The 26,360-nt window shown below is 35.9% G+C and overlaps 1 protein-coding gene across 4 annotated transcripts; it reads right to left on the reverse strand.

The window, feature by feature from the left end:
• Positions 1-24: 24 nt before the first annotated feature.
• On the reverse strand, positions 25-24,557 carry LOC120309294 (protein FAM240B-like). 4 transcript variants are annotated; one of them, XM_039346375.1, is made up of 4 exons: positions 21,136-21,211; positions 8,264-8,305; positions 2,147-2,289; positions 25-1,370 (listed from the first exon to the last, which is right to left on the reverse strand). In XM_039346375.1, exons 2-4 carry the CDS (start codon positions 8,285-8,287, stop codon positions 1,286-1,288), a joined length of 252 nt encoding a protein of 83 aa, XP_039202309.1. In that variant the 5' UTR covers positions 8,288-8,305; positions 21,136-21,211; the 3' UTR covers positions 25-1,285. The 4 variants fall into 4 exon arrangements, with proteins under 4 accessions (XP_039202309.1, XP_039202312.1, XP_039202310.1 ...); XM_039346378.1 differs by lacking the exons at positions 8,264-8,305; positions 21,136-21,211 and adding an exon at positions 24,507-24,557; XM_039346376.1 differs by lacking the exon at positions 8,264-8,305 and having other exon boundaries at positions 21,136-21,261.
• Positions 24,558-26,360: the final 1,803 nt, after the last annotated feature.

Here is a 26,360-nt window from a genome sequence, read left to right on the forward strand (position 1 = left end):
TCCACAAGTCATAAAAGGGCCAAGTTTGAAGACCTGTGCACTAAACGAATGGTTGTAAGTCAAGGACTATCTGTACTTATACAAATAATGGAAAATTGCAGCCCATGTGAGTGTTAAAATAATATTGAACTCTGTCAATGGAATGGAACAGGCCACCAGCTTATCTTTTGCAACAAAAGATAATTTTTGCAATATGTGAAAACAATGGTGTTTGATTTAGTTATAGTGCAATTCTACATGGAAATAATGTAGCTGGCAACATTGTGTAATTGTGTGAAAGGTTGCAGTTTTACAGAACTATATAAACTCTCCAGTCCTGCTACCATGAACTTAGCAATATGGGAGAGACAGAGGAATGTCTTTTCCTCATTTTTTTTGTTCCTGGAATTATTGTTTTATTTTATAGATAGCTTTGCATTGAAACTGATTTAAGGAATTTATTAGTCTTAATGGATAGCTGGCACATCTAGAATCTAGGAAGACTAGATGGACTTACTTCTGTGGCACCTCTTGTTATTGGGAGGGTGATATCTCCCAAAGTCAAAATAATAATGTTAACAATAATAATGCAAGAGGTGTGTGGATATACTTCTCTTCCAAGAATAAAGAATAGGAGAACAGAGGATATAGTTAATGTTCCAAAAGCAAACATTATGTTTTTAATAATATTTATCAGTTGCCTTTCAATCTCAAGGCACGCTAGGGGAATATACAAAATTATAAATTGGTAAGAAAAACTGTATAATTCTAAAAGTTAGTACACTACACTAGACTCCAACAAAGTGGTGAATAAGAAAAAAGCAGAGAAGTATTTTAATTGAAGAGCAACTAAAATTGCAATATAAGCTGCCCCCTCTCCCTCCTTCCCTTCCTCCCTTCCTGTCTCTCAGGACTGGAGCCTAGGTTGGGGAGTCAAGAAAAATCTTGGAAAAAGTCAAGGGCAAACAGCCATATTGCTACCAAGAAAACTCATGAACATATTTATGAGCGCACTAGGAACTGAACTTCTCTTGCAGGAAACCTTATTACATAGATTTCCAGCATAAATTCAGGATTGTTTTTAAATTATTCTTCCCCTAAACTGGTGGCCTCCAAGTGTGTTACAGCTACCATGTTGACTGGGAGCTCTGGGAGTTGTGGTCCAAAATATCTGGAGAGTATTCAGTTCTGGAAAGTTGTTTTTAAGCAAATGCAAGCCAAACACTACAGCTTTGCCTCAGTGCAAATTTTCTTCTTTCAATTTCAGCCATTTTCCAATCAGTGCATATAAACCTGTGCTTTTTCTTCATTGGGGGACTTCTTTCTTTTCTTCATGTTCTTGTATCATTTTTAATCTTTTTTCTAGCATTGCTTTCCATTCGTCTCTGAGTCTGTTTGGAAAAAAGGCAGTTGGTTAGCATAGGGAATGCTTAACCAGCAGGAGTCTTGCTTTGGCCAAATCAATGGAGAATACATTCTTTCTATTTTAATTTCCCAGAACCAGGAAAGGTTGGGCTGCTAGCTACAACTGATTTTTAAAATTTCTCTTAAAACCTTTCTAGTCCTATATTTTTTCAATCAATTCTTGCTTCTCTCAACTGGTTATATCATCTTAGATAGAATATAAGGACATTTGTTGTAGTGGTTAAGGCATCAGGCAAGAGACTGGGAGACCATGAGTTCTAGTTCCACCTTAGACACAAAGCGAAATTAGTAACTTTGGGCCGGTCACTCTCTTTCAGTCTTAGGAAGCAGGCAATGGCAAATTACTTCAAAAACCTTTTGAAGAAAACTGCAGGAACTAGTCCAGGTAATTACCAGGGGTCAAAAATGGACTTAAAGGAGAAAGAAAAAAAGAAAGAAAGAAAGAAAGAAAGAAAGAAGAAAGAAAGAAAGAAAGAAAGAAAGAAAGAAAGAAAGAAAGAAAGAAAGAAAGAAAGAAAGAAAGAAAGAAAGAAAGAAAGTCCAGATCTTCCTCTCCATTGGAAAACACTGCTGGGCCTGAAAAATCTTGATATTGCCATTGTGGGGAATGTAGTGCTATATTTTCTTTCTCTGAAGTCAGAAATTGCCTGGTTCCTTTCTCACATATCTCCTGCATATATTGTTTATGAAATTTACGAACAAACAAAATCAAACACAAATGGTCACCTATGTACTCACTTACTTAGTCAATGCACTTTTCTGTAGACGGTCTTTCTCAGCTTTCAGATGTTGAGTTTGCTTCTCAATGGTTTTTTCCCAGAAGATTTTCAGCTCACCAGTCTCACAGGCAAGGACTTCATAGCGAAAATATTGATTGTTCATTTTCTGTAAAGGAGAAAGAGAAAAATTTCCCCACCCCAAGTTAGAAGTTAAAAAACTGCTTCACTCTTCCATAATGTCACTATTATTGTCCAAGGCACTCATAATTTTCACAGAAATGTATTAGGTTATTTTTCATTCCTAAAGCTCTTAAGAATTGTGATCTATAATTGTTCATTTAGTAGAGGCTGTGATTAAAAAAACAAACCCTCCATCTTTTGTTTCCATTCCATTCCATTCCATTTCAAGTTTTGCCATCATCCAATTACAATACCTTCTAAAAAGAAACCAGATTACATAATTAGGATTCCATAAGATTTGTCCCTATTATAACTAGACTATTAGATCATAGCAGAAATCTAAATATTCAAAACCTATGATTCTGGAGAATATTCTGCCATTTTTGTACTCCAAAATTGTCAGACAAGAGAAGAAAGGAAGAAACAGCAAGTTAGAAGATTTTTTGTGTTTTGTTTTTAAATGAAGCTTGATTTCTCATGGGAAATTGACACTCTGGAACAACCATAGGGAAATTGAGAATCAAATTAATGGACAGAAATGATGCTAATATTTTAGGTCACCTTATTTTTAACCAGCCTTCCAAAACATTTGCACTCCTGAAGCTGCTGAATGGTATATTCAGCTAAATATCTTTTGATTACAGAATTTGCACCAGTTGCACTCCTAAACTGTTATTTTTACTTGTGAAAAAAAATTGTGATGATTCTAAACCTTCAGTTTTATGACGGTACACATGATAACTTATGATAGTAGACATGATAATTTACAAGAAAATTAAAGCACTGAAATATTCTGTTTTACATGTCAGTGGGGTAGCACATCAAAAAATGCTAAATATGTCTCTTTTGATCATAAAAAGCATTTCATCAAACAGAGGATTCTTTGTCAAGTGTATTGCATTGTACTGATTGTTTTGTCATCATTCTTGCATGCCAGGGACATTGCTGTGATGTGTGAAGCCGGTCAATGAACTGAAATGGTTTTGCTGAAGCAGGGATGGTTGAATGCCAACTTCATTAATAAAGGACATCTTCAGTGTATGGCAGGACATTGGTAATCTACTAGTAGAGATGTCAGTTTGAAAACTGGCCTTATATTTAATGACTTTCTACTTTCTCCAGATTACTCTTCTTTAATGTTTTAGGTTTTAAGGACAAACTATATGTGTAACATGATGGTGCTATATCCTTCTACCTTGTAATTACTGATAAGAGTTAGGGTCAGAGTTAGGCTCATAGCACATGACAAAGGAAAATTTAAACTTCCCATGTGTAAAAAATTTCATTATCATCATCATTCTAGCCATTATGTATCCATTGCAGGATGAAGGCCTCTTCTGCATGTTTCTAACCAATACGGTCCTGAGCTTTTGTTTGCCAATTGCGCCCGCAATACTTGCTGATGTCATCAATCTTGTCTCTTTCATGGACACTTTTTATCAAATGGGATCAGTGATGGGATTCAGCTGGTTTGCACCGTTTCGGCAAAACTTATACCTATTTTTTTGTTGAGTTCGGCCAAACGGTTATGATAAATCTGTGTTTTCTGGAACATGTCTGGTTTTCGTTCAACTTCCTTCCAGGCAGGGAAAAAAAAACCCTCCCCAAATGTCCAAGAGAGGAGCAATGGAAACCAAATGGAGACAACAGCACCTTTGATCATGTCACTCAGCAAAAACTGGGTGGTGCTTCTCAGAGGTAATTTCAGGAATAGACGCTTCATCTCTCTAGTTTCCCGATTGGTGCTTACGGGAAAGGGGACAAGGCCACCAAGTATTAGCTGGGATTGTGACTAAGAGAACTGGTTGTTAAATTATTTGAATCCCACCACTGAGTGGGATCTATTCTGTGACTGGCTAGATCCACCGGCCACTAGTTCTTCTTGTTATGTGACCAACTCATTTCCATTTCAATTCTTTTAATACAATTTCAGTTCTATTAATATAATTTCAATTCTATTACTTTTATTGGCAGGAATAGCCAACACTCCAGAAGATAGGCTTAAGATACAGAAGGATCTTGACAGACTTGAACATTGGGCGCTATCTAACAAAATGAAATTGAATGGTGAAAAAAGTAATGTTCTACATTTAGGCAAGAAAAACCAAATGCACAGGTATAGTATAGGTCATACCTATATTATAGTAGTACTATGAAAAGGATCTTGGAGTCCTAGAGAACAATCACTTAAATATGAGCCAGCAGTGTGCTGCAGCTGTCAAAAAAGCCAATACAATGCTAGGCTGCATTAATTTCAAGATCACATGAAGTATTAATACCATTTTACAATGCCTTGGTAAGGCCACACTTGGAATACTGCATCCAGTATTGGTTACCACGATGTAAAAAAGATGTGAGTAGAACATCTAGAAAGAGTACAGAGAAAAGCAACAAAGATGATTAGGAGACTGGAGGGTAAAACATATAAAGAGCGGTTGCTGGAATTGGGTATGTCTAGTTTAATGAAGAGAAGGACAAGGGGGGACATGATAGCAGTGTTCCAATATCTCAGGGGTTGCCACAAAGAAGAAGAAGTCAAGCTATTCTCCAAAGCACCTGAAAGCAGAACAAGAAGCAACGGATGGAAACTAACCAAAGAGAGAAGCAACCTAGAACTGAGAAATTTCCTGTCTGTTAGAACAATTAATCAGTGGAACAACCTGCCTCCAGAAGCTGTGAATGCTCCAACACTGGAAGTTTTTAAGGAGAGACTGGACAGTCATTTGTCTGAAATGGTATAGGGTTTCCTGCCTGAGCAGGGGGTTAGACTAGATGACCTCCAAGGTCCCTTCCACCACCACCATCATCACCATTACCACCACCACCATCATCACCACCACCACCACCACCACCACCACCACCAGCATCATGTAAAAGATTATAAGAAGTGTCAAGAAGGAAATAGCACCTGATTCTAATCCTAATTAGGAATCTGCTATTTCTTAATCAATATAAAGGTAAAAACATGTCCTTGAGAAAATAAAAACCCATTTAACAAACTAGTATTGTGTTATAGTTGTCACAAATATTTTCAAATGATTAGTTTTTTAAAAATTTAGCAGTATAATTGCTTACTTCTTTATATATATGATCTAGAAACACTATTTTATGAAAAAATATTGCTAGAATAATAAAAGCACGAGAGCTAGCTTGATTACACTGTAGTTTGAAGGAGATCAAGAGGCCACTTGGGGACTACCAGTCATGAAATTGAGATCTTAGGAGGTGGGTTGTTTTATTAGGAGATAATTTTTACTGAATGCTCATTAGTGTTTTTTCTGAATGACAAAATGTATTGATTTCTCAATTTACCTTTGCAGTATGTAGATTAATTTCAAATTAGAGTGAAGAAGGTTAACATTTACTCATGAATGCAGTAAAAAGTATAATTTCCTTGGAAATGATAAGCCAATATGTTGCCTACTTTTCTAATGTTATTTCTTTGGCAATCACTTCTAGGCAAATACTGTTCTATATCAGGACAAAAAGAATGCATAGGAGTGCACATCATCACCATCTCTTCTTTCTGCTTCCTGCTCCTGATTGGTTAATGGCTCTGCAATCAAACCATTAATAAAGTGAGAAATTATCCTAAGGTTTGTTATAACAATGCTTGTTTGCCACACAATAGTTCTCAGTTTATTTGTGTGTATATAGAACAGCTTTCCACAAGATAAATTGGATCGCAGCTCTCATATTTTATAGTAAGCATGCAGTTAACACAATTGAACAGAGTAGCTAATGCTTTCAAAGTTAGGATGACATTCAAACTTATTTTGCTAAACAATATCCAAGAGGCACTTTAGAGAGGATTCAAAGAAATTGGAACATGTTCAGAGAAGGGCAATGGGCATGATCAGGGAACTAGAAATTAAGCCCTCTAAAGAGTGATTCACAGAGCCTTCAATGGTTGAGAAAAGGCAGCTAGAATGAAGGAACACCTCTAATAGTCAAAGGATATAAAAGAAAAGAAGTATTAGGAATTGTTGTCACTTATACCATAGCTCAGGACAGACAACAGTGGGTTTAAATTGGATGAAGGTGGATTTTGATTCTGTGTTAGACAAAAACTACCTGACAATAAAAGCAGTTCAACAAAGAAACCACTTATCCAGAGATGATGGCCTTGCTTTCCATGGATATGTTTAAAGTAGGAGAATTGAACACGCTTTTGGTCTGGGGATCTTTAATTTGGATTTCTGCAATCAGCAGGAGGTCAGTGCCTTAGATTAGGGGTGTCCAGCCTTGGCAACTTTAAGACTTGTGGACTTCAACTCCCAGAATTCCCCAGCCAGCAAACTTAAAGTTGCCAAGGTTGGACACTCCTGCTCCCTTCCTGTTCAGCACTTGGGATTAAATTCAAAGGACTGAATCATAAAATCAGAATGATTTTGACTTCAACACTCTGCAGTAATCAGGAATCCCTTAAAGGAATGCTTTTCAATCTTTTCACAGATTGTACCACTTTTAAAATATGGCAATATTCGAGTATCACCAGTTGCCTAGCAAGGTGTCAAAAACTTGATGACCCCCCCCCAAAAGGAAAAAGGTGATAAAGTACAGGTAGTCCTCAACTTATAACTGTTCACTTAGTGACTGATTGAAGTTACAACAGCACTGAAAAAAGTGACTTATGATCATTTTTCACACTTATGACCGTTGCAGCATTCCCAGGATCACGTGATTTACATTTGGATGCTTCGCAACTGATTCATATTTACGATGGTTTCAGGGTCATTTGATCTTCTTTAGCATCCTTCTGACAAACAAAGTCAATGGGGAAACAAGATTCACTTAATAAGCTTGTTACTAATTTAACAACTCCAGTGATTCACTTAACAAATGTGGCAAGAAAGATCATAAAGTGGGACAAAACTCATTTAACAAATTTCTCACTTAGCAACATAAATTTTGGGCTCAATTGTGGCCATAGGTTGAGGACTATCTGTAAATCCACTTATCACACTTTTAATAGGAAACTTATGCCTGTTTCTCTGACATTAATCTTTGTGTTGTTCTATCCCTTCTCTCTCTCTGCTTGTCTCAAAGAAGCCTCTCCTCTATATCTCTTTCTCTGTCATCTTTTTTTCTCTCCCTTTCCCACCAAAACCTCCTCCTTTTATATCCTCTCCTCTCTCCACCCTCCTCCTCCTTTTTTCTTCTGGGTGCGCTGTAAGCACTGATCAGCATGTAGCCGTGTGCACAGATCCCTGGGCTTCTGCAGAACTCCGACAGCCCTGCAGCTCCAGCTGACTCTCCCCCAGGCTTGTGCAGTACAGCTCATTCCCCTCCCCCATTACACTTGTCTAGGATGGTTGCGTACCACCTGCCAGGTGCCAAAGTACTACCAGTGGTACTCGTACCTCTGGCTGAAAAGTCCTGCATTAAAGCACCTCCAAAAGAAAGCTTTCCAGCCTTAGTTTCAATGCATCAAAAAAAAAAAGGGAAAAAAAAGGGGGGGAGAGGAATTCACCATCTCCCGTGGCAATCGGTTTGATTCCTGCTATTTCTTTAAAAATGTTATGTTTTATATAGTAAAATGATGTTATTTCCTAAGAAATATAGAGGTGACATGGTATTTCCTATTCTGTCTATAGTAGGTGACTGAACAACCTTGCGGGGAAAATAAAATGTATCAGCTTTTCAGTTGCTAGTTGCCTCCCAGATTGTTCCATGCTTGCTTCCTTTCTCCTCAATGTCTTCTAAATTTCTTTTCTTAGAGCAAATATGAAGACTAACTTTTATAGTTCAGTGATTTACTTTCCCTCTTAGTCAGAGTAAGAAACACAAAAGCTGAGAACCACTAATTTTCATATAAATTAAATCACTGGGTTGGAAATTCAAAGATCTTGTATGTCAAGCACAGAAGTAAACTCTTTGAAGTGGGCAGTTGTTTTCAAAGCAATCGCTTGAATGTGTCCCCTGCAGTGTTTTGACTTTTTCCTATTTGAAGAACCAACCTTGTGCCATGTTGCAGGTTTCATGTCATGCTCTGTTCAGTTCTGAAAAATAAAATGGATTACAACAAGGCAAGTGTTAGATGAAACACTGTAGTCAAAATCCCTCAATTCCTCTGAGGCTGCGGGCATTGGGTCTTTTATGGTGGGGTTCCTCATGTGCATTTCTACATGACTGCTTATGCATTATCTCTAATCCTTGAAGTCTGAGGGAAGATTTGTTTTTGTACTAGTAACTTGTTTCCTGGATTTTGCTGCAAAACTCTGAAGTGCTATTATTGGATTTCTCAGTGGTTAGCATGATGGCGCCTAAGGGCCCTTCAGCCCCTGTACAGTTCTTGGTTCCCAAACTCTCAAAAGCAATGTGAGGACAATCTGTGATTCTCTTCTACTGCCTGGAACAGCTGAGAACAAGGAGAGAAAAATGGCCTCTCCATACAAACTAAAAAGAGAGAAAATAGAAAAAATAAAAAATGCAGTAAAGAAAGAAAAATAAAAAATAAAATAAAAAATATAATAAAGAAAAAAAAAGAAATATAAAAACAAATAACTTCCCCTTCCATCACATAAAGTATAATTAGTTTTCATATCACTCTCTTTTAAAATACAACAAATGATTTCTTCTTCTCATATTCCAATATTTTATCTATAGACAAATCCATAAAGCATTGTCACTGCAGTCCTGATATCAGCAAAAGTCCACTAAGAGTTACCAGAGATAGCAACATATTTATTTTAACCTTAACCAAATAAACCAACTTTTGGCAATCTTTTGTCTTGAACCCCTTCAAGCTTGATTTATTTTCATTTTTTTGTTTGTCCTTTTCCACAAAATTTATTTTTACTCATTTTTTTATAAGAGGTGACTCTGGAAATCCTTCAAAACCTTAACAACTCTCTTTTGTAAATCCAATATAGGATGGTTATCCAAGTTACTCTTCTGGTTTATTTGTATGTTTCTTTTAGTCATTAAGACACCAGCTGGTTTCATTTGTATATCATATCATCTATCTATCTATCTATCTATCTATCTATCTATCTATCTATCTATCTATCTATCTATCTATCATCTTTTTTCACATTGTTCGTGTCATTTTTATGACAAACATGCATCTATCATTTTTAAATGCATGTTCAAATCAATTTCAGTCTTGTTCAGTAGAACTTGTTCCTCTTTCATAACATTAAATAAACTGGGGTAGGGAAGGGTGTATCAGAAGCTAAACATGTTGGGATCTATTTCTTAAGGATAGCATAGAAATTTGGGCTGTTATAACTCACTTGTGTAACAGGACCATAGTTTAACTCTTAGTGCAATATGCAAATGAGTATAGTCATACATAATGTTAAGTCATAGCAGGCTTGTCATTTTTTAATCTGGCAATTGTACATTAGATTTGTACAAACTTTGCCACTATTGCTTAGTAACCAAACCATAACACACACACACACACACACACATTATATACACAATTATATGTATACGTTTATACCTTAAAAACTGCAAATAGCCTACTAGCTCCACATAGCCTACCCATTTTTGGGTCATCAAAAGTGTGACTGGATCCAAAAAGTTGCTGGAAAAATGGGCACCTTCAATTAACGTACCAATTTTACCCCTTAAACAGATTGTGGCCCTTCCTACTTTTGTAATGCCATGCTGTGCTTCTATATAACTGCCCTACCTCAGTTTTGCCAATTTGTACTTGGAGACCATAATATAGATGTCTAATCTCACTATCAGCATACTACCAATCTTTCTTAGTATGGATACTAAAAGAAACAAATAAAAAAGTAAATAGTCCAAATCTTGTGAGATTGTTAATTCTTGTAAATGCTAATTTCTCATTCAATATCTCATGAGACTTCAGAATAAGACTCTAACGTCTTGTGGGGTTTGTTGTTTTCAAAACAATTCAGCTTTTTTTTTTAAAATGAAATGTTGAGATGTTATGGGAGAACAGGATTCTCTTGTATAGTGTGCTGCCTACAGGCATTGTATTGCCAAACTTTTGCTTGGGCCATGATCCTGAAAGACCTTTACTGACAATAGTAGATGGAACTACACAGTCGTGGGAGTCATATATGTTCTCTGTGTGGATGCTGCTTCCAGAAGTCCATTCTGAGCAACAAAAAAATTAGGTACCGGTTCTGCCGAAGTGGTACGAACCGGTTGAATCCCACCACTGGAACTATGCAAAAAAAAAAAAAAAAAAAAGGATTGGGAACTGCTTCTTTACATAACAAGGATAATGAGTCGAACAAGTTCAAAAACAGAGAATGTAGCTTTAAGTAGGAACTGCTCATTTCCCACTTAAATGCTGGATTTTTAAATCTTTGAAGCTGAACAAATAGCAATGTTCTGACAGCTAGGCAAACTGTTTCAGGTAGTTTTTCTGTAAATCTCTGGAGTTAGTCCTGACCTGAGCTAGCCTGTTACAGCTGCAGAAGTTCTGACTGAATGAGATTTAATTTAAGCCTATGGTGACAAGCTTGCCAAAAGACAACAATGAGAAACCTGCTCCCAGGCAATCATTTCTGACACAGGACTAGTTGTAAACAGGCTGAGCAGATGCGGTGGCTGCCAGATGAAAGAAATAATCGGACAGAGGTCAGAAAACATTTTTACTATATGAGATACCGTAGAAAAGCTTATTTTTAGATTTAATTGTATTAAATTGCACTGATTATTTTTAGATTGAATTTGCAAAGGTAGGCCTCGCAGGGATTGGACAACTATGTTACCAAAGAAGTAAATGGCAATTCGGAAATAGTACTAATATTGTTATGTTGTTATGTGGAAAGCAAGATAGATCAAATATATTTCAGTAGCTACAAGATAAAGAAACAGATGAAAGAAGAGGATCTTCCAATTGGCATTTACACCTATGCCAGATTATGGCAGGATAGTTTTCTATTTCCCAGGAGCAATTGATTTAGGTAATTTCCCCAGTGATCACTTATAGCAGGGGCCCCCAGTCCCTGGTCCGTGGACCAATACCAGGCCATAGCATGCCAGCAAACCCCCATCCGTGGGATGCAGGCAGCACACAAAACTACGCCCCCTCCAGTACATGGAAAAACCTTTTTCCATGGAACCAGTCCCTGGTGCCAAAAGTTTGGGGTCCTTTGACTTATAGCACCTTCTTGAGTCACCCAGAAAATATTAATATGAGCGTGGCATGAATATTTCTAATCCTCATAACTCATGCATAAAATACTTCAATCGGTACTAATCTTATCAGGCCCTGATGGTTAAGCAGGCCAGACAACAGGCTTTCTGATTGGGTTCACATGCTGGGCTTAGTATGCTTGCTTACGCTTGCTTAACTATCATTATTAATCCAATGAGAACTTGCTGGGTTCACAAAACACTAAACCAAATCATACATGCCACAGTCTGATTTAGCACAATATATGAATCTAAGATATTATGATGACGAACCTCAGAATGTCTCCAAACGACCTTCTTCAGTCTGGTTCTCTCCAGAAATATTGGATTTCAATTTCCACTATTGATTATTAATATGGTAAAGACTATGCCACCATGGAATTATGGGAACTGAAGTACAGCACATTTAGAGATCAATAATTCAGAGAAGAATAGAGGGAGCATACCTTTACATAAGTCACTTCAGAGTTTGTAATTGTGTTGCAATTTTGCTAAAACCTGTGGTTGCAAGTAAATATTTTAAATCAGGAAAATTGTGTGTTCTAGCCTATTAAAGTCTAGAGAAAGTAGGAGAAAAGTACCCAATTTTGGAAATTATATATGGAAAACTATACTTTTAGAACATATGAGCTTCTTTCTAGCTTCAGATTAATGTTTCATTTTTTTTAATGCTATAAAGCCGAAAGAACCTTGGGGGTTTTCAGATGGAGACAATGGCAAATGCCAGATCACTCCTACCATTTCCATTCCACAGAAGCCAACCACTAATCATCTTCACTTTTGTTGACCTTGCAACAGAAATAACATGCTGGAAGTGTTACAAGCCACCTAGTGTTTATTACCAGCAGACCAATAGGAGAATTAAAAAAATAATATCCTGCACTGAATTTGACATGATAAAAATCTGCCCATTTCCATTCCAGACAATAGGGTAATAACATAAAATGCTGTTACAGCCATCTATATTTCTTGGAACATTGTGTGTGTGTGTGTGTGTGTGTGTTTCTGGGCTCTGTCTCTCTCCATCCATCCAGCTACTCTGAGATGAAGCTCTCCAGCTGACATTCCTCTGTTGTACTTAAAAGGCTCTGTGAAGTACAAAAGGGAAATTGTCAGAATTTTATAAACATACTTTTTCCCCTTACACTGTAAACATGCTATGATGTTGTTGTTGTAGCCAATGGGAATGCAGGAGTGTTTGTGAGAAGTTCTAAGCACCAACCAACAAATTCCAGGAACTCTAGAATGTTGAACTCTTATGACAGGGGTCTTTAAACTTGGCCCTTTTATGACTTGTGGAGTTCAACTCCCAGAATTCCTCAGCCTGCGTGCCTGGCTGAGGAATTCTGGGAGTTGAAGTCCACAAGTCATAAAAGGGCCAAGTTTGAAGACCCCTACCTTATGGGATGATGGTAAGGAGATACCTCCCTTGAATACAAGACGTTGGAGGTGGGGTGTTATGAACTAAGAGGGAGAGAGCATCTGAGTTTCCTGAATGTGGATTTTTCTGAAGAGTAATCCTAAATTATAATAGAATGCAGGTAATAGTTGAAAAGTAGACTTTTTAGGAAGATTGACTGTTGTTTGCAAGTCACGAAAAATATCTCCCTGATGACAAAGGTCTAGCCAGCAAATTTATCCAGTGGTCAATCCACCTTCTTAATAAACTTTGGTTGAACAATACAGGCAGTAACTAATTTCTACCCATTTTTAAAAAAAGGCTTTAGGGAACATTGTTGTGGCATGAGAGTCGGTTTGGTGCAGTAGTTAAGGCACTAAGCTAAAAAACAGGAAATTGTACGATTTAGTCCCACTCTAGGGGCAAACCAATTCAGAAAAATGTGCCAAGAAAACATCAGGGTCTAGTTACAGGCAGTTCCAAGAGTCAAGACTGAATCAAAAGCACATACAACAAAAGTATCATGCTTAAATTTAGGTTAGTTTGTTAGAATAAAATAGAGCTGGAAGGGACCTTGGAGGTCTTCTAGTCCAGCCCCCTGTTCAAGCAAGAGAACCTATACCATCTCAGACAAGTGACTGTCTAGCCTCCTTTTAAAAATCTGCAGTGATGGAATGCCCATGATTTCTGGGGGCAAGCTATTCTCCTGGTTAATTGACCTCACTGTCAGAAGTTTCTCCTTAATTCCAGGTTGCTTCTCTCTTTGATCAGTTTCCAACCATTGTTTCTGACCTGTCCTATGGTGATTTGGTGAATAACGTGACCCCCCTCTTCTTTGTGGCAGCCCCTCAAATGCTGGAATACTGCAGACTATCACACAGTTTGCTGAAGAAAAATATAAGCTTTGTTGCAATTTCAAATACATTGGAGCAGACCCTGGCCAAGCTCCCCAAGTTGCTAATAGATCAGATAAGTCTAGAGCCATGCATTCAACCAGCATCTGCAAAGAACTCATGGCCAAAATGAGGACAGAGAAAGGGAAGCAAAAAATGTACTTGAATAAGGTGCACTGAAATGATGCCGGAATATAATAATTATATGAGTCTCTTGCATTCTAAAGATGGTAATGATATATTAATTTATTACAGATGGTTGTCATTTGACCTGAAATCAACTAGTATTCTTTTTAGAAAGTAAATATGAATAATGGTACTTGCAATTTGCCTGATTGCTAGCTTAATTTAACTCTAGGGTGGTTGTGATAAAAAAAATAATTGGAAAGGAAGGAAGATGCATGGCAGTTTTAGCTGTTTGGAAGAAATGTGCAACATAAATGAGCATCGCATAAAATAAACAAAAAGGCGGAATTGAATTTCCCACAATGGACGAAAGGCTGCAAAAGTTGATGGATTTGGCAGAGATGGCTAAACTGACTGCTTTGATTAAAGAAAAGAACACTATTAATTTTGTTTCTACCACCTTTGGACTTTGTGCTTAAGATGGAAAAAAATGAAACTTTGGTTTTGCTGATTAGGGATGTTTGGTGTTATAGAAATGGCTAGTATATATTATTACATAACATTAAAAAGTTGAGATTTCATGTGATTACTGCACCAAAAGGAATTGGAAGTCAGTGCATTTCCCCTTCTATCCTACACTTTTCTCTCTTCCCCTTTTATTCCCCTATTATGCCTTCATTTTCATTTTTCTCTATATATTTATATTTTATGCTTTGATAAACTAATATAATTTTGAACCATGGGAAAAGAAATTTCTTGCTATCATGACTTAAAATTGCAAGTTGGATCAACAAGCCAATGTAGAAGATTTCTGAAGATGTCTCCAACCCAGAGTATAGAGAAGAAGAATCTGTGATGAAAAGCAAAAGAGGAACTATGTTTGAAAACTGATAAACAAAACCAATCAGTGCATATTAATCTGGTGGATGGATGATTTTATTACTTTAATTATTACGGCAAAGTGTTTCATATTTGGGCTGGCATGCATAATCAGGAAACTAGACTTCAAAGAACTACAGATTCTAGTGCTTCAAAAATGCATCACGAAATATTCTGATTTTTGAAAGGCTTTTAGCTAGAAATTTATTAGCACTGCAGTGTTGTGCTTTCCTGTGGGAAGCATAATTATGATGGATGTTGCATCAGAGCATCTCCAAAGACATAATGTAGCACTGCAAGCCGCAACCTGTGAGGATTTGACATCCTGACGGTGAAACGGGCCCCTCCATGACATAACAGAAGGCTTACACAAGAAAGGGAAAGTGCATTTGACAGCTGCATTGTGCTCAAAGAGGTTCAGCAATATTATTTTGGTTAATCCCCGGGTTCAACACAGCAGCATCACATTGATAAGATCTTGTGGAAGGTTTGCTCCAATGTTTCTTCACCCCTTGTAGTTTTCAAGAGGAATTGACAATTCGGTTTTCTTCCGTTCTGTATCTCAAACAGTAAGAGTAAACAATCGTTGCATGATTCTGCAAACATGTTATGTGTTTAACGCTAATTCAAATATTTATGGCAGATCCACAGTATTAATGCAACTTCCCGATCTTATCTTAGACATGTTTATGTGGAATTTAAAAACTGGATTAGATTGTATTTTTTTTTAGTTCTCCCTTATACTTTGGCTAGGCACTCATTTTCTGTTTTTTTTTTTTTTTTTGCTTTTTAAGTGGCATATGGGTAATCTGTTTATACACATAAAAAAATTGTCATAGAATGCTGCCGGCAAAGGCTGAATTAAGACACAAGGGGCCCTGGTTTGAATTTAACCTGTGATGTAAAAATCCAAGGCTGAAACAAGGAAACAAGTTTCTCCTTCCCTCCCAGTTCTCTGACCAAATGGGCAAATCTTAAACCAAGGGTGTCCAACCTAGGCCATTTTAAGACATGTGGACTTCAACTCCCAGAATTCCCCAACTAACATAGCTGGTTGATGTCCACAGAGTTGAAGTCCACAAAACATTAAAGTTGACAAGGTTGGACACCTCATCTTAGATCTTTACTAGTAATGGGCCAGTGCCTTGCATTACATGTGAAGGCAACAGATTGGTATGCAAGCTTGTGTGGGCACATCCAGCTTTATTCTCCAATATGTTTGCATTGTTCCTGCTTCCCCATACAGGCAGTCCTCCCTTAGCAATCACAACTGGGGCTGGCAACTCCATGCTAAGCATGCTTAACAACTGCAGTTGCTAAGGGGAAAATCTTGTGACTGTGACTGGTTTATCATCTCAATTCCCATTTGGTTGTTAAGCAAACCACCACTGTTTTAAAGTGAAACAGCAAGTGAGCAAAACTTGTGATTTACTTCTACATTCTCCATTAACTCTTTTTTTACAAGTTGGTTGGGAAGCACATAAAGGGCAATTATGTGACTGAAGGACACAGCAACAGTATTGTGAGGATTGGTTGCAAAGTTGTTTTTTTACATAATTGCCATTTCAAATGGTCACTAACTAAGACAATCGATAAACAAAGACTACCTGTATATGCTATTGCAGTTGGGTTGAACTGCCTATTCTAAACTCAAACTGGCTGGTTAACACTGTGGGAAGAATCCAGAGAAAGAAATATTTTGGGGAATATTAAAAAGGCAGAATATATTTCTCCAAAGGAATAATGGAGAAGATCTTTAAAAAGGTAGAAACTTCTCCTCTCCCCCCCCCCCCCCAGCCAGAAAACTCAGCAGAAACCAGCTTTTAGAAATGCAGATGTAATAATCCATTCAGGAAGATTGGAGCCAGGAAGCTAGAAGCTGATGAGATTAGGAAGACAAAGACCCCTAAAATCTACATACCCCACCCAAACTTTAAAAGACATGACCTTTGGGAACATAATAGGATTAACCCACCAATTCAAAAGGGCACACTCAGACTCAGGTCAAAGTACATGACACAGGAAATACAAAGACTCAAACAGGAACAGGAAACAACCTCAAAAGCCCCAGAAGATATAACTCCATCACTTCCAACTACATGTGGTCAGTTTTCCCAGAGTCACGCTTCTGTCTGGATTTGCTCTTCAATAAACTCCAACCTTTGGCATACTTTTATATGGTACGAGAAATCTAAAGCACATAAGTACTTTCAAAATCATGCGATAAGAAACGTACTACTTTCAGAATGGGAGAAAATTAAACATAAAATATACATGAAAATACCTGAGTGGCTTTCAACAATAGAAGCATTTGCTTATCCAAATCTGATTAATTACAACAAACTGATTAGTTATAAAGCATTTTAGACAAAGAGGGAAAACTTAAGACAGGCAAACTTTACAACTACAAGGTATTGACTTGACATGGTGGTCCTACTTGCAAATTCAAACAAGATACGAAAAAGATATAAAATTGACAGGTTTCTACAAAGAACAGACCCCACTGGATAAAATTTTGTTAAAAACAGATGAGAATTTGATTAGAAAACTCTATAAATTTCTTTTAAACTGGAAGATGGAAAAAGAACAAGTGAAAGAAACAATGATAGTATGGGCAAAGAACTTTGGATATTCTATAGATTTGGAGGACTGGCAAAAACTTTGGGATAAAAATATTAAGCTTACAAAAGCGGTGGCATATAAAGAAAACTTATATAAGATGTTTTATAGATGGCATATGACACCAATTCGTTTAGCATAAATGTTTAAAAATGTCTTGGATATTTGCTGGAAATGTAAACAACAGCCAGGCACTTATTACCATGCCTGGTGGACATGCCCTATCACTAAGAAATATTGGTCTAAGATCCATAGATGGTTGGAAAAGATGATGAAACTACAAATAGAATTTAAACCAGAATTGTTTTTGTTAGGAATATTAAGACCTAATTATGGCAAAGAGAATGACTACTTGATATTGCATGTTTTAACTGCTGCAAGGATAGTATTTGCCCAATTTTGGAAAAATGAGAATCTACCATCTGACCAGATTATTATTACCAAAATTTTAGAGTGTGCAGAAATGGATAGACTAACACTAGAAATGAAAGAAAAAGATGACTCAATTTATTTTAGAACTTGGGAAATTTTTTTATCAATGGTTAGAGACATGTTAGAATTTGAAGGATTCAATATTTTAGAATAGTTGACTGATTTTTAATCAAGTTCTAACTAACATTTTGATGATACGATTACTTTTCCTGATTTACTGATTTTCATTTGTTACTTTTGATTGTTAGGATTTATTTTTTTGAGATTTTATTAGTAGTGTTTACTTAATAGATCAACGTATTTGTTTACTAATTATTTTTAATATGTTACAGTTTAAGCTTTGTTAAAAATGGTTGAATATGATATTTACTTATTATTATGATCCGGATGGTTGCTTGTTTGTTGAAATATGTGATTGTACCTATCCTTATTTTACCCTAATTCCTTATTTCCTTTCCCTCCCCCTTTCCTTTTACCCCTCCCTTTACTATACCTGTATTGTTCCTATTTTTCCTCACTTATATAAATTTAATAAAATTTTGTTAAAAGAAAAAAAAATAAACTCCAACCTTCTTTCTAAAGCAGTCTCCATTTTGTTTATTCCCAGCTTGTACTGGACCCTGATGAAAATTTTTCTTTCAACAACACTATATGCTAAACCTTAAAATATTCTCTATAAAGCACAATGATTGGATTTGCCAAATTCCTAACTTCAAGCCAAACCAGAATTTAGTGGGATGGGTGAATCTATTTACCAAATATGGTCTTCATTCTTAAGCTTGCTGTTTTCCTCTGAATTTATTAATGTTTTAAAGGCAGTTGCCAAATGGTTAAAGAAAGAGAAACCGGAAACAGCTTTAGCTCAAGCCCAAAGATACTCACCGGAGTTGGATTTTTTGCCTAAGCAGGTCAGGGAGAATGTTTTCAAATCACTTCCATCAGATCTAATAACGGATCTTCTTTCTTTTTTACTTTGATATTAATTTTATTGAGGATACTTACATTGAATATTGTTCTTCTCCAACCAAATTTTTACCATTAGAGAAAAATTCTCCAGCTTTATCAATTCAAAATAATGCTAGTTCCACATTTTTTTTTCATGTTCTCTTGGTTTGCATTGTCTATTTGATTGATGAGCAACAATCTTTATAATGACAAGATGAAGCACGGGACCATTTAGGAAATCAGAACTCTGTTCCAATCTACACATGGACTATTTGCTTATCAACACTTTAAATGTATTCTCTTAGAAAGGAGTTCATATTGTCCTTTTTGTGAAATATATCCTTTAAATGTAATATTTCCTTATCTTCCTATGTATAGCTTCATGATTCCATTGGTATCGTAGCTTTTTTATAAGCATGACAGCTATTCTCTGTGGTGCTACAACAGTGTCTCGTTTTGAGCCAACATCAGCATTAACTAGTACAAGGAGCTTTGAGATGACTGATGTGTATTTGTGTGTGGGTGTTTAAGTATTTAGATACAATAAGCATAGAAGCTCAAGGACAAATTTATTAGCAAGCATTGACTTTCATGAAAGTTTTAAGAAGAAAAAAGAGTTTCAATGTAAAACTCTCTAAAACATTTGCATTGTACATTTGATGTCTAGATAAAGATTTTAAAATCATGGATTAATTACTCAACTAATAAGGATAACTTTATTCTGCCCCCAATATCAATATGGAATACATACTGTGATGTTGGCTATTAACTGACATTTATCTGACATGTGGTTGATTTTCTTAATTGAGTTTCCCAGTTATTGGAACGGCACTTCAGTGGAGAAATAGAAATGTTAATTAATTATGTAAAGTCATTTCATCTACAATTGTCTGTAAAATGTTCCTTTTTAGAAATTCAAAGAAAACAATCTTATTTCAGTGGGGGTATGGAAACCAGAAGTACATTTATGTTCTAGCTGAGATATTTTGTGGCTGCTAATTACTTCTTCTTTTCCCTTTGAGTTATCTATATAACTTTTATATCTCACATTTTAATATTATAACAATTTTGTCAGATACATTAAGTTAAGAGATAGGCTTCCTTTATTTTTTTTTAAATAGACAATTGATGCATATCTTTTTTGGTTTCATTTATGCTTTCATATATTAAACTTTGAAGACTTTAAGCTATTTTAGTAGCATGTTTATTTTAAATTAAACACATAATTATATATAAAGAAATCATCACAAAGCTATCATGAAGAATATTCTGCACTTAGAAGACAATGCATGTGCTCAGTGTAGTTATAGTGCAATCATAAACTTCATAATAAGTAATATGGAACTTAGGCTGTAAACTAATACAAGCAATTTGCACAAACATGAATTAGATTTTGAAATATTAATTAGCTGTAATAACAAGTTTGGGATGCCATATTTTCACAAAGATAATTAAGAGCCTCTGTTCATATAGATTTTTACTGATTTCAAGACAAAAAAAAGACTTAACAATAAACAAACACACACTTCAATTTTTTAAATAGTTAATACTAACTACGAGAAGCCTAGATTATTTAGAAACTTGTTACATCATCTGTTTTGGAGCAAGCCTAACTGATTCTAGTTAAAAAAAAAATAGTTCATTTGTGCTTCACCGTTCCTTTATTCACTAAGATAATACCAAGCGAAACTCTAATGAAATGCATGAGACTTTGTCCTGATTCATCCATCTATATCTGTCTTCATGATATAATGACCAACAATCCGAATGAATGAGTGATTCCAGATTCACAGTAAGTGCTGTAGCAAGCCATTAAATATTGATTTGCATAAATGAAACAGCTGTTTATGGACATTTTCTATATCCAATATCCAGGCTATCACACCATCAGCTGCAAATGAATGAGTAATATATATGATGTACACAAATCACTGCTCATTCTTTGTTTAAAGAAAGTATGGTTTGAGTGATTTGGTTTGTTGATAGACAATTACAATTAAACAACATTCTAATCTTGAAGGTTCACAAATCTTTGATTCAAGGTCCCATCTATATCAAAATCAGGAACTGTGTTAAGAAATAAAGTGAAAATCTCCATGTATGTTAATACTGCATCTCACTTAAGAATGTGGCTCAATTAATATTACCCAGAAGCATTTGGGGCTATATTGTCCATTGGATGTGGTAAAGGACATAGTCTTAAAATATCTCCTTTGCATCAACAGTGCTAAGTATTTCAGAATGGTGTTAAGCTGAGAATTTCCCCCTGGCTTTTCTTTATGTTCTTAAATCTATTTACAAGATTTGTATCAATGATTTTATTCGAATGTGGCCAGCAACATCTTACCTTTGGTTGCCATATATTAATACCACGTGTGATCCACAGGGCAATCAAAAATGTCTTACTTACTTTTTAGATGTTTTCTGTGTGACCCCAACCGATGACAACTATTATAAAAATGGACCTTGCTTCAGTGCAAGAGGTGTGAGAACAGCAGTGAAATGCACACCTCTGTACTTTTTATTTGAAGTCAGAGTGGGGGAGGACAGCATAAATCCTTCATCAAGGGAAGGCTATTTTAGAATAACTAGGAGACCAAACTCATTTCCTGAACATTGCAGCCCCCTGCCTGAGATAACTAAGAAACACAGCCTTCTTGAATAATGCTATCCCTCCTACATTATCTGATACCACAGGGAGAGGAAAGCAAAGCCAGGAAATCAAAAGGACACTTTGAACAATGCTCCTCCTCTTGAGAACATTGTAAAGTAGGGAAGGAGGGAAGGAAGGAAGGAAATATATAAATACATCTATCCTAACCTCCAGCTCTGGTATTCCTTGATAATCTCCCATTCAAGTTTGTGCCAAACTGACATGAGATCAACCAAGATCCACAAGGAGGCTTATATATAAAGATTAATTTTGGCTTCTGCTTATGCATGGTGAATATTTTATAAGCCACATTGAAGGCTTTATAAAGTGCAAGATGAGGCAGAAAAACCTAATCATGGAGGAAATAAATATAATATATTTATAATTTCCGTAGAGTGCTTTGGAAAGTCAAGATGTTTATTTTTAAACTGGCATTTTAATAAACCACGTTGGCAATAGACATATTTGCTGCAGTTTGTTACTGAAGTTAGCTCAACCTTAAAAAATCCATGGAAGTCTTGTATCTATTTATTTTAGAAATGTATAAGACTGCATTGTCTTATAGTATACTAAGTATTTATTGTTCTATCATTGAACATTACCAAATCTTACAACATACTTTCATTTTTTATTTCTCAGGTCACTGACAAATGAAGGTTACTGGTCTCAAGTCAAATCACCCATCCCACTGGCAAGATCTGAATGTAGAAAATCCCAGTAGCCTCTATTTCAAGGGTCCATTTTAACCCTATAAGCCAGTTTATCATTAACTGAATTATCAAACAGTCGGCTCCTTAAGAACTACCTGAGGTAAAATCTAAAGAAGTACCAATTTACACCTCTGCCAACGTTTGCTCTCTTTACTCACCTAATTGTTTTCCAATAACTTATCTGAGATGACTAATGCGTTAATATCGGTGAAATAGCAGAGATTATTAGAATAACCTTGGACCAAAGCTTATCTAGTTAATAAATCAAAGCATTAACTTTATTTACAAAAGTCAACATAGTGCTGAGGTTGGTGAAGAAATTCATGATCATTTCAACATTCAGTCTTATAAAAACAAAATATTTGCCCAATTTTAGAAAAATGAAAATTTACCGTCTGATCAGATTATAATAACGAAAATACTTGAATGTGCAGAAATGGATAGATTAACTTTAGAAATGAAAGAAAAAGAAGACACAATTTATTTTAAAACATGGGAAAAATTTTACCAATGGTTAGCAATATGATAGAATGAGAAAAGATTATGAAACTTAAAGAGATAATTTGTATTTATATTTTATGATTATTTGTATGAACTTGTCTTCTTTTTTTTCTTCTTCTTTTTTTGTATTTGTGATTTTAATAATATAGTAAATTATAAGCAAAAAGTAATATATTACTATTTAAAAGTTATTACAACTAATTAATATTAAGCATTGTTAGTAAAATGAATGAGATATATTGACTAACTTGTTATTGAAAGCTGTTTAATACTAGAGTAATCATTAAGATTTGAAATGATGTTATTTTGTGGGATTAATCCCACTTTTGTGTTTACCTCTTTCCTTTGGTTTAACCCTTTTGTATGTCTCCCTTTGTTTTACCTTTGTTGACCTTATTCTCTTGTTACCCTTATAAAACTCAATAGAATATTTGTTAAAAAAAAAAAAGAAACCAAATTTTTGGGAGTGTTAGTTCAGGCTTCCCAAAAATTTCAAACTTTGTCTCTGGATAGTGAGATTTTTAATTAAACTTCTTTTCTTGACCATGAGAATTGATAGACATTATGATAGAAACTAAGCAGGAAGTACTGAAGCATGCTTATCACTGCTCATACAGCTGCATTCTAGACCAATTGAAGCTTCTGGGCAATCTTGTAGGACAGCCCCATGTAGAATCCATTGCAGTAGTCAAGCCATGAGGTGAGTAGGTGTGAGTAATTGTCTGAAGTCCCACCTCCACCTTAATGTGATTCATGTTAGAAAACAGTTTTCTGTTGGTATTTAACTAAGTTGAAGAGGAACTGTAGATTCCAAACCTACATAGGAACAGGACAGCAGAGAATTATTAATTTACTGAATTTATAAACTACCCATAGTAGGAGAAACAGTATTTTATACATTAAACTCAAGATGATGGTTGAGATGATGGTTGCAAGATGGAGTCCTAGCTATTTTTTCTTTACATCAACATCACATATAAGTAGAAAGGGGTGAGGCTCTAATTGCTCTTTTGTAATTTCCATCTTGACTTTTTTAATCCACCCCCACTTCCCGCCACTAGATCAAATCTTTTGCAAATATATTCTATGGTACTGATTGTGCAGTTTTAACATATTCAGAAGTTTGTGAAATAAATGATTAAATAAGAACTCTCTTATATTAGATACAAATTGTGCACATACTAAACTACTCATAGTGAGAAACTGACCAGCCTTGTATACAGTTCTTAGTTATTCCAAGCTACCTTTTAAAATGCATTACATTTTCTTCAATTCCATCTTTTTATGTAGCTATGTAATAGCTCAGAGCCTGACCATCTGAAAGACTGCTGCTCCCATTACAAATCTGTCTTGACTGTTAAAATCTGTCCTATTTAAAATGTTCTGGCTGTCAGCGGCCTGTTCATCTGGCTTATAGAAAAGGCTTAGTCCCAGCGTGTGCGATGCATTCTGTTGTAGGTCCCTTTTGACAGCTTTTGATTGATTGCAAATTAACATTTGCACTGATATTAATTTATACTTTTTCATTTTTATCTAATCCTGGATTTTGTTGATTGCTTGCTACATTCAGTGTCCAGTTTCATGAGAAATATGAGGAAAGAAAGAAAGAAAGAAAGAAAGAAAGAAAGAAAGAAAGAAAGAAAGAAAGGGAGGGAGGGAGGGAGGGAGGAAGAAAGGAAGGAAGGAAGGAAGGAAGTTGAGTTGCTAGTGAAAAAAATCAGTACATTTATGAAGGACAAATGCCAACCATAACCTCAGCTGCCATTAAATTTTATCTGCCTTGTCTTCCCCAGTCTGGTTGCCTCCAAATGTGCTAGACAACAGGTGTCCATCAAAAGAAATGTTAAAAAATCCAATCATAGACTTCTTGTGTCATTTGCAATTGAGCACTCATTAGAGCATGGGTGTCAAACTCACCACATCATGTGACGTGTCGCGACGTATTGCGACTTTTTTCGCATTGCCAGAGCTGGGGTGGGCATGGCCTCCGCATGATGCAACCGGCCCATGGGCTGGCAGTTTCATATTCCTGCATTAGAGTATAAACAAGGACACGTCAAAGTAGAACTAAAAAGCTGCCTACTTACATTAATGCTGTGTTTTTGAATGTTATTTCCTTATGGCATTCTTGTCATAAATTTTATACTTAACAAGTCAAGGCTTGTTTGAGTTATGGTAGGCAAATCACAATGGACATATTAAACTTGTACCACTGTAATGTTATGGCTTCTTGAGAACTTCATATCTAATAATAGTAATAATAATAATAATAATAATAGCAACAACAACAACAGCAGCAGCAACAACAACAATAATAATAGAGTTGGAAGGGACCTTGCAGTTCTTCTATTCTAATCACCTGCTCAGGCAGGAAACCCTATACAATTTCAGACAAATGGTTGTCCAGTCTCTTCTTAAAAACTTCCAGTGATGGAGCATTCACAACTTTTGGAGGCAGGTTGTTCCACTGATTAATTGTTCTAATTGTCAGGAAATTTCTTCTTAGTTCTAGGTTGCTTCTCTCTTTGATTAGTTTTCACCCATTGCTTCATTTCCTGTCTTCAGGTGCTTTGGAGAATAGCTTGACTCCCTCTTCTTTGTGGCAACCCCTGAGATATTGGAACACTGCTATCATGCCACCCCTCGTCCTTCTCTTCATTAAACTAGACATACTGTACCCAATTCCAGCAACCATTCTTTATATGTTTTAGCTTCCAGTCTCCTAATCATCTTTGTTGCTCTTCTCTGTACTCTTTCTAGAGTCTCAACATCTTTTTTACATTATGGTGACCAAAACTGCAGTATTCCAAATGTGGCCTTACCAAGGTGTTATAAAGTAGTATTAACACTTCACGTGATCTTGATTCTATCCCTCTAACATCTCTTAATCCAAAATATTTACATCAATAATAGCTCCTTGAGTCTCCTTTTTATGTACTGCCTAGAGATCTACTGTCCTTGTTATCTATCCTTTTATTCTCATATAGCATCTGAATAAGGGTCCTTGGCGGAGGGAGGGGAATCACAGAAATGGATGTCATGACATCATAGTTCAAATTCTATGATGTTCATATCAGTATCAGGATGCGAGTATAAAAGGCTGTGGTTTATGTCTAAATGTTGTCATTTTTTGTCATTGTGATTTGTACTGGATATCCATGTCTATGACCCAAAGAGCTAGCAACAGTGATAAAAATGCAATAAAATGACATAACAATTTAAGTAAAGAAAAACAAAATGGAGAGAACCCCATTCCATATGGAAGCTGGATTGAAATTTATAAAAATTGAGCTGTAAATAAAATTGCAATAGTTTTTTTAAATAGTTGCCATGATGTTCACGGGGGAGGTGGAAAGAAAGTTATTTAGAGCTTTTTCTGGGGGCTAAATCAGCTATCCACTAATGGCTAATCAGCAGAAAACTCTAGGGACATGACATTTAATGTCACCATTCCAATCTTTAGTTTGCTTCTGTTTTAGCACTAGCACTTAGACTTATATACCACCCCATGGTGCTTCACAGCCTTCTTTACAGAATTAGCATATTGCCCCCAATAATCTGGATCCTCATTTTACCGATCTCGGAAATGTGGAAGGCTGAGTCAACCTTGAGATGGTCAACCTTAAACTGCTGGCAATTAGCAGAATTAGCCTGCAATGCAAAACCATGGTGCAGTTTTAAATCATTACAGTAACAACTGTGATAACATCTTGTGGGTAAACCTGACCACCTCTACTTCTTTAACATCTGCATAGCGAAAGACATTTCACA

This window comes from Crotalus tigris, unplaced genomic scaffold (genome assembly GCF_016545835.1).
Source record: "Crotalus tigris isolate CLP2741 ecotype Arizona unplaced genomic scaffold, ASM1654583v1 scf7180000017993.1374955, whole genome shotgun sequence".
Taxonomy (NCBI): Eukaryota; Metazoa; Chordata; class Lepidosauria; order Squamata; family Viperidae; genus Crotalus; species Crotalus tigris.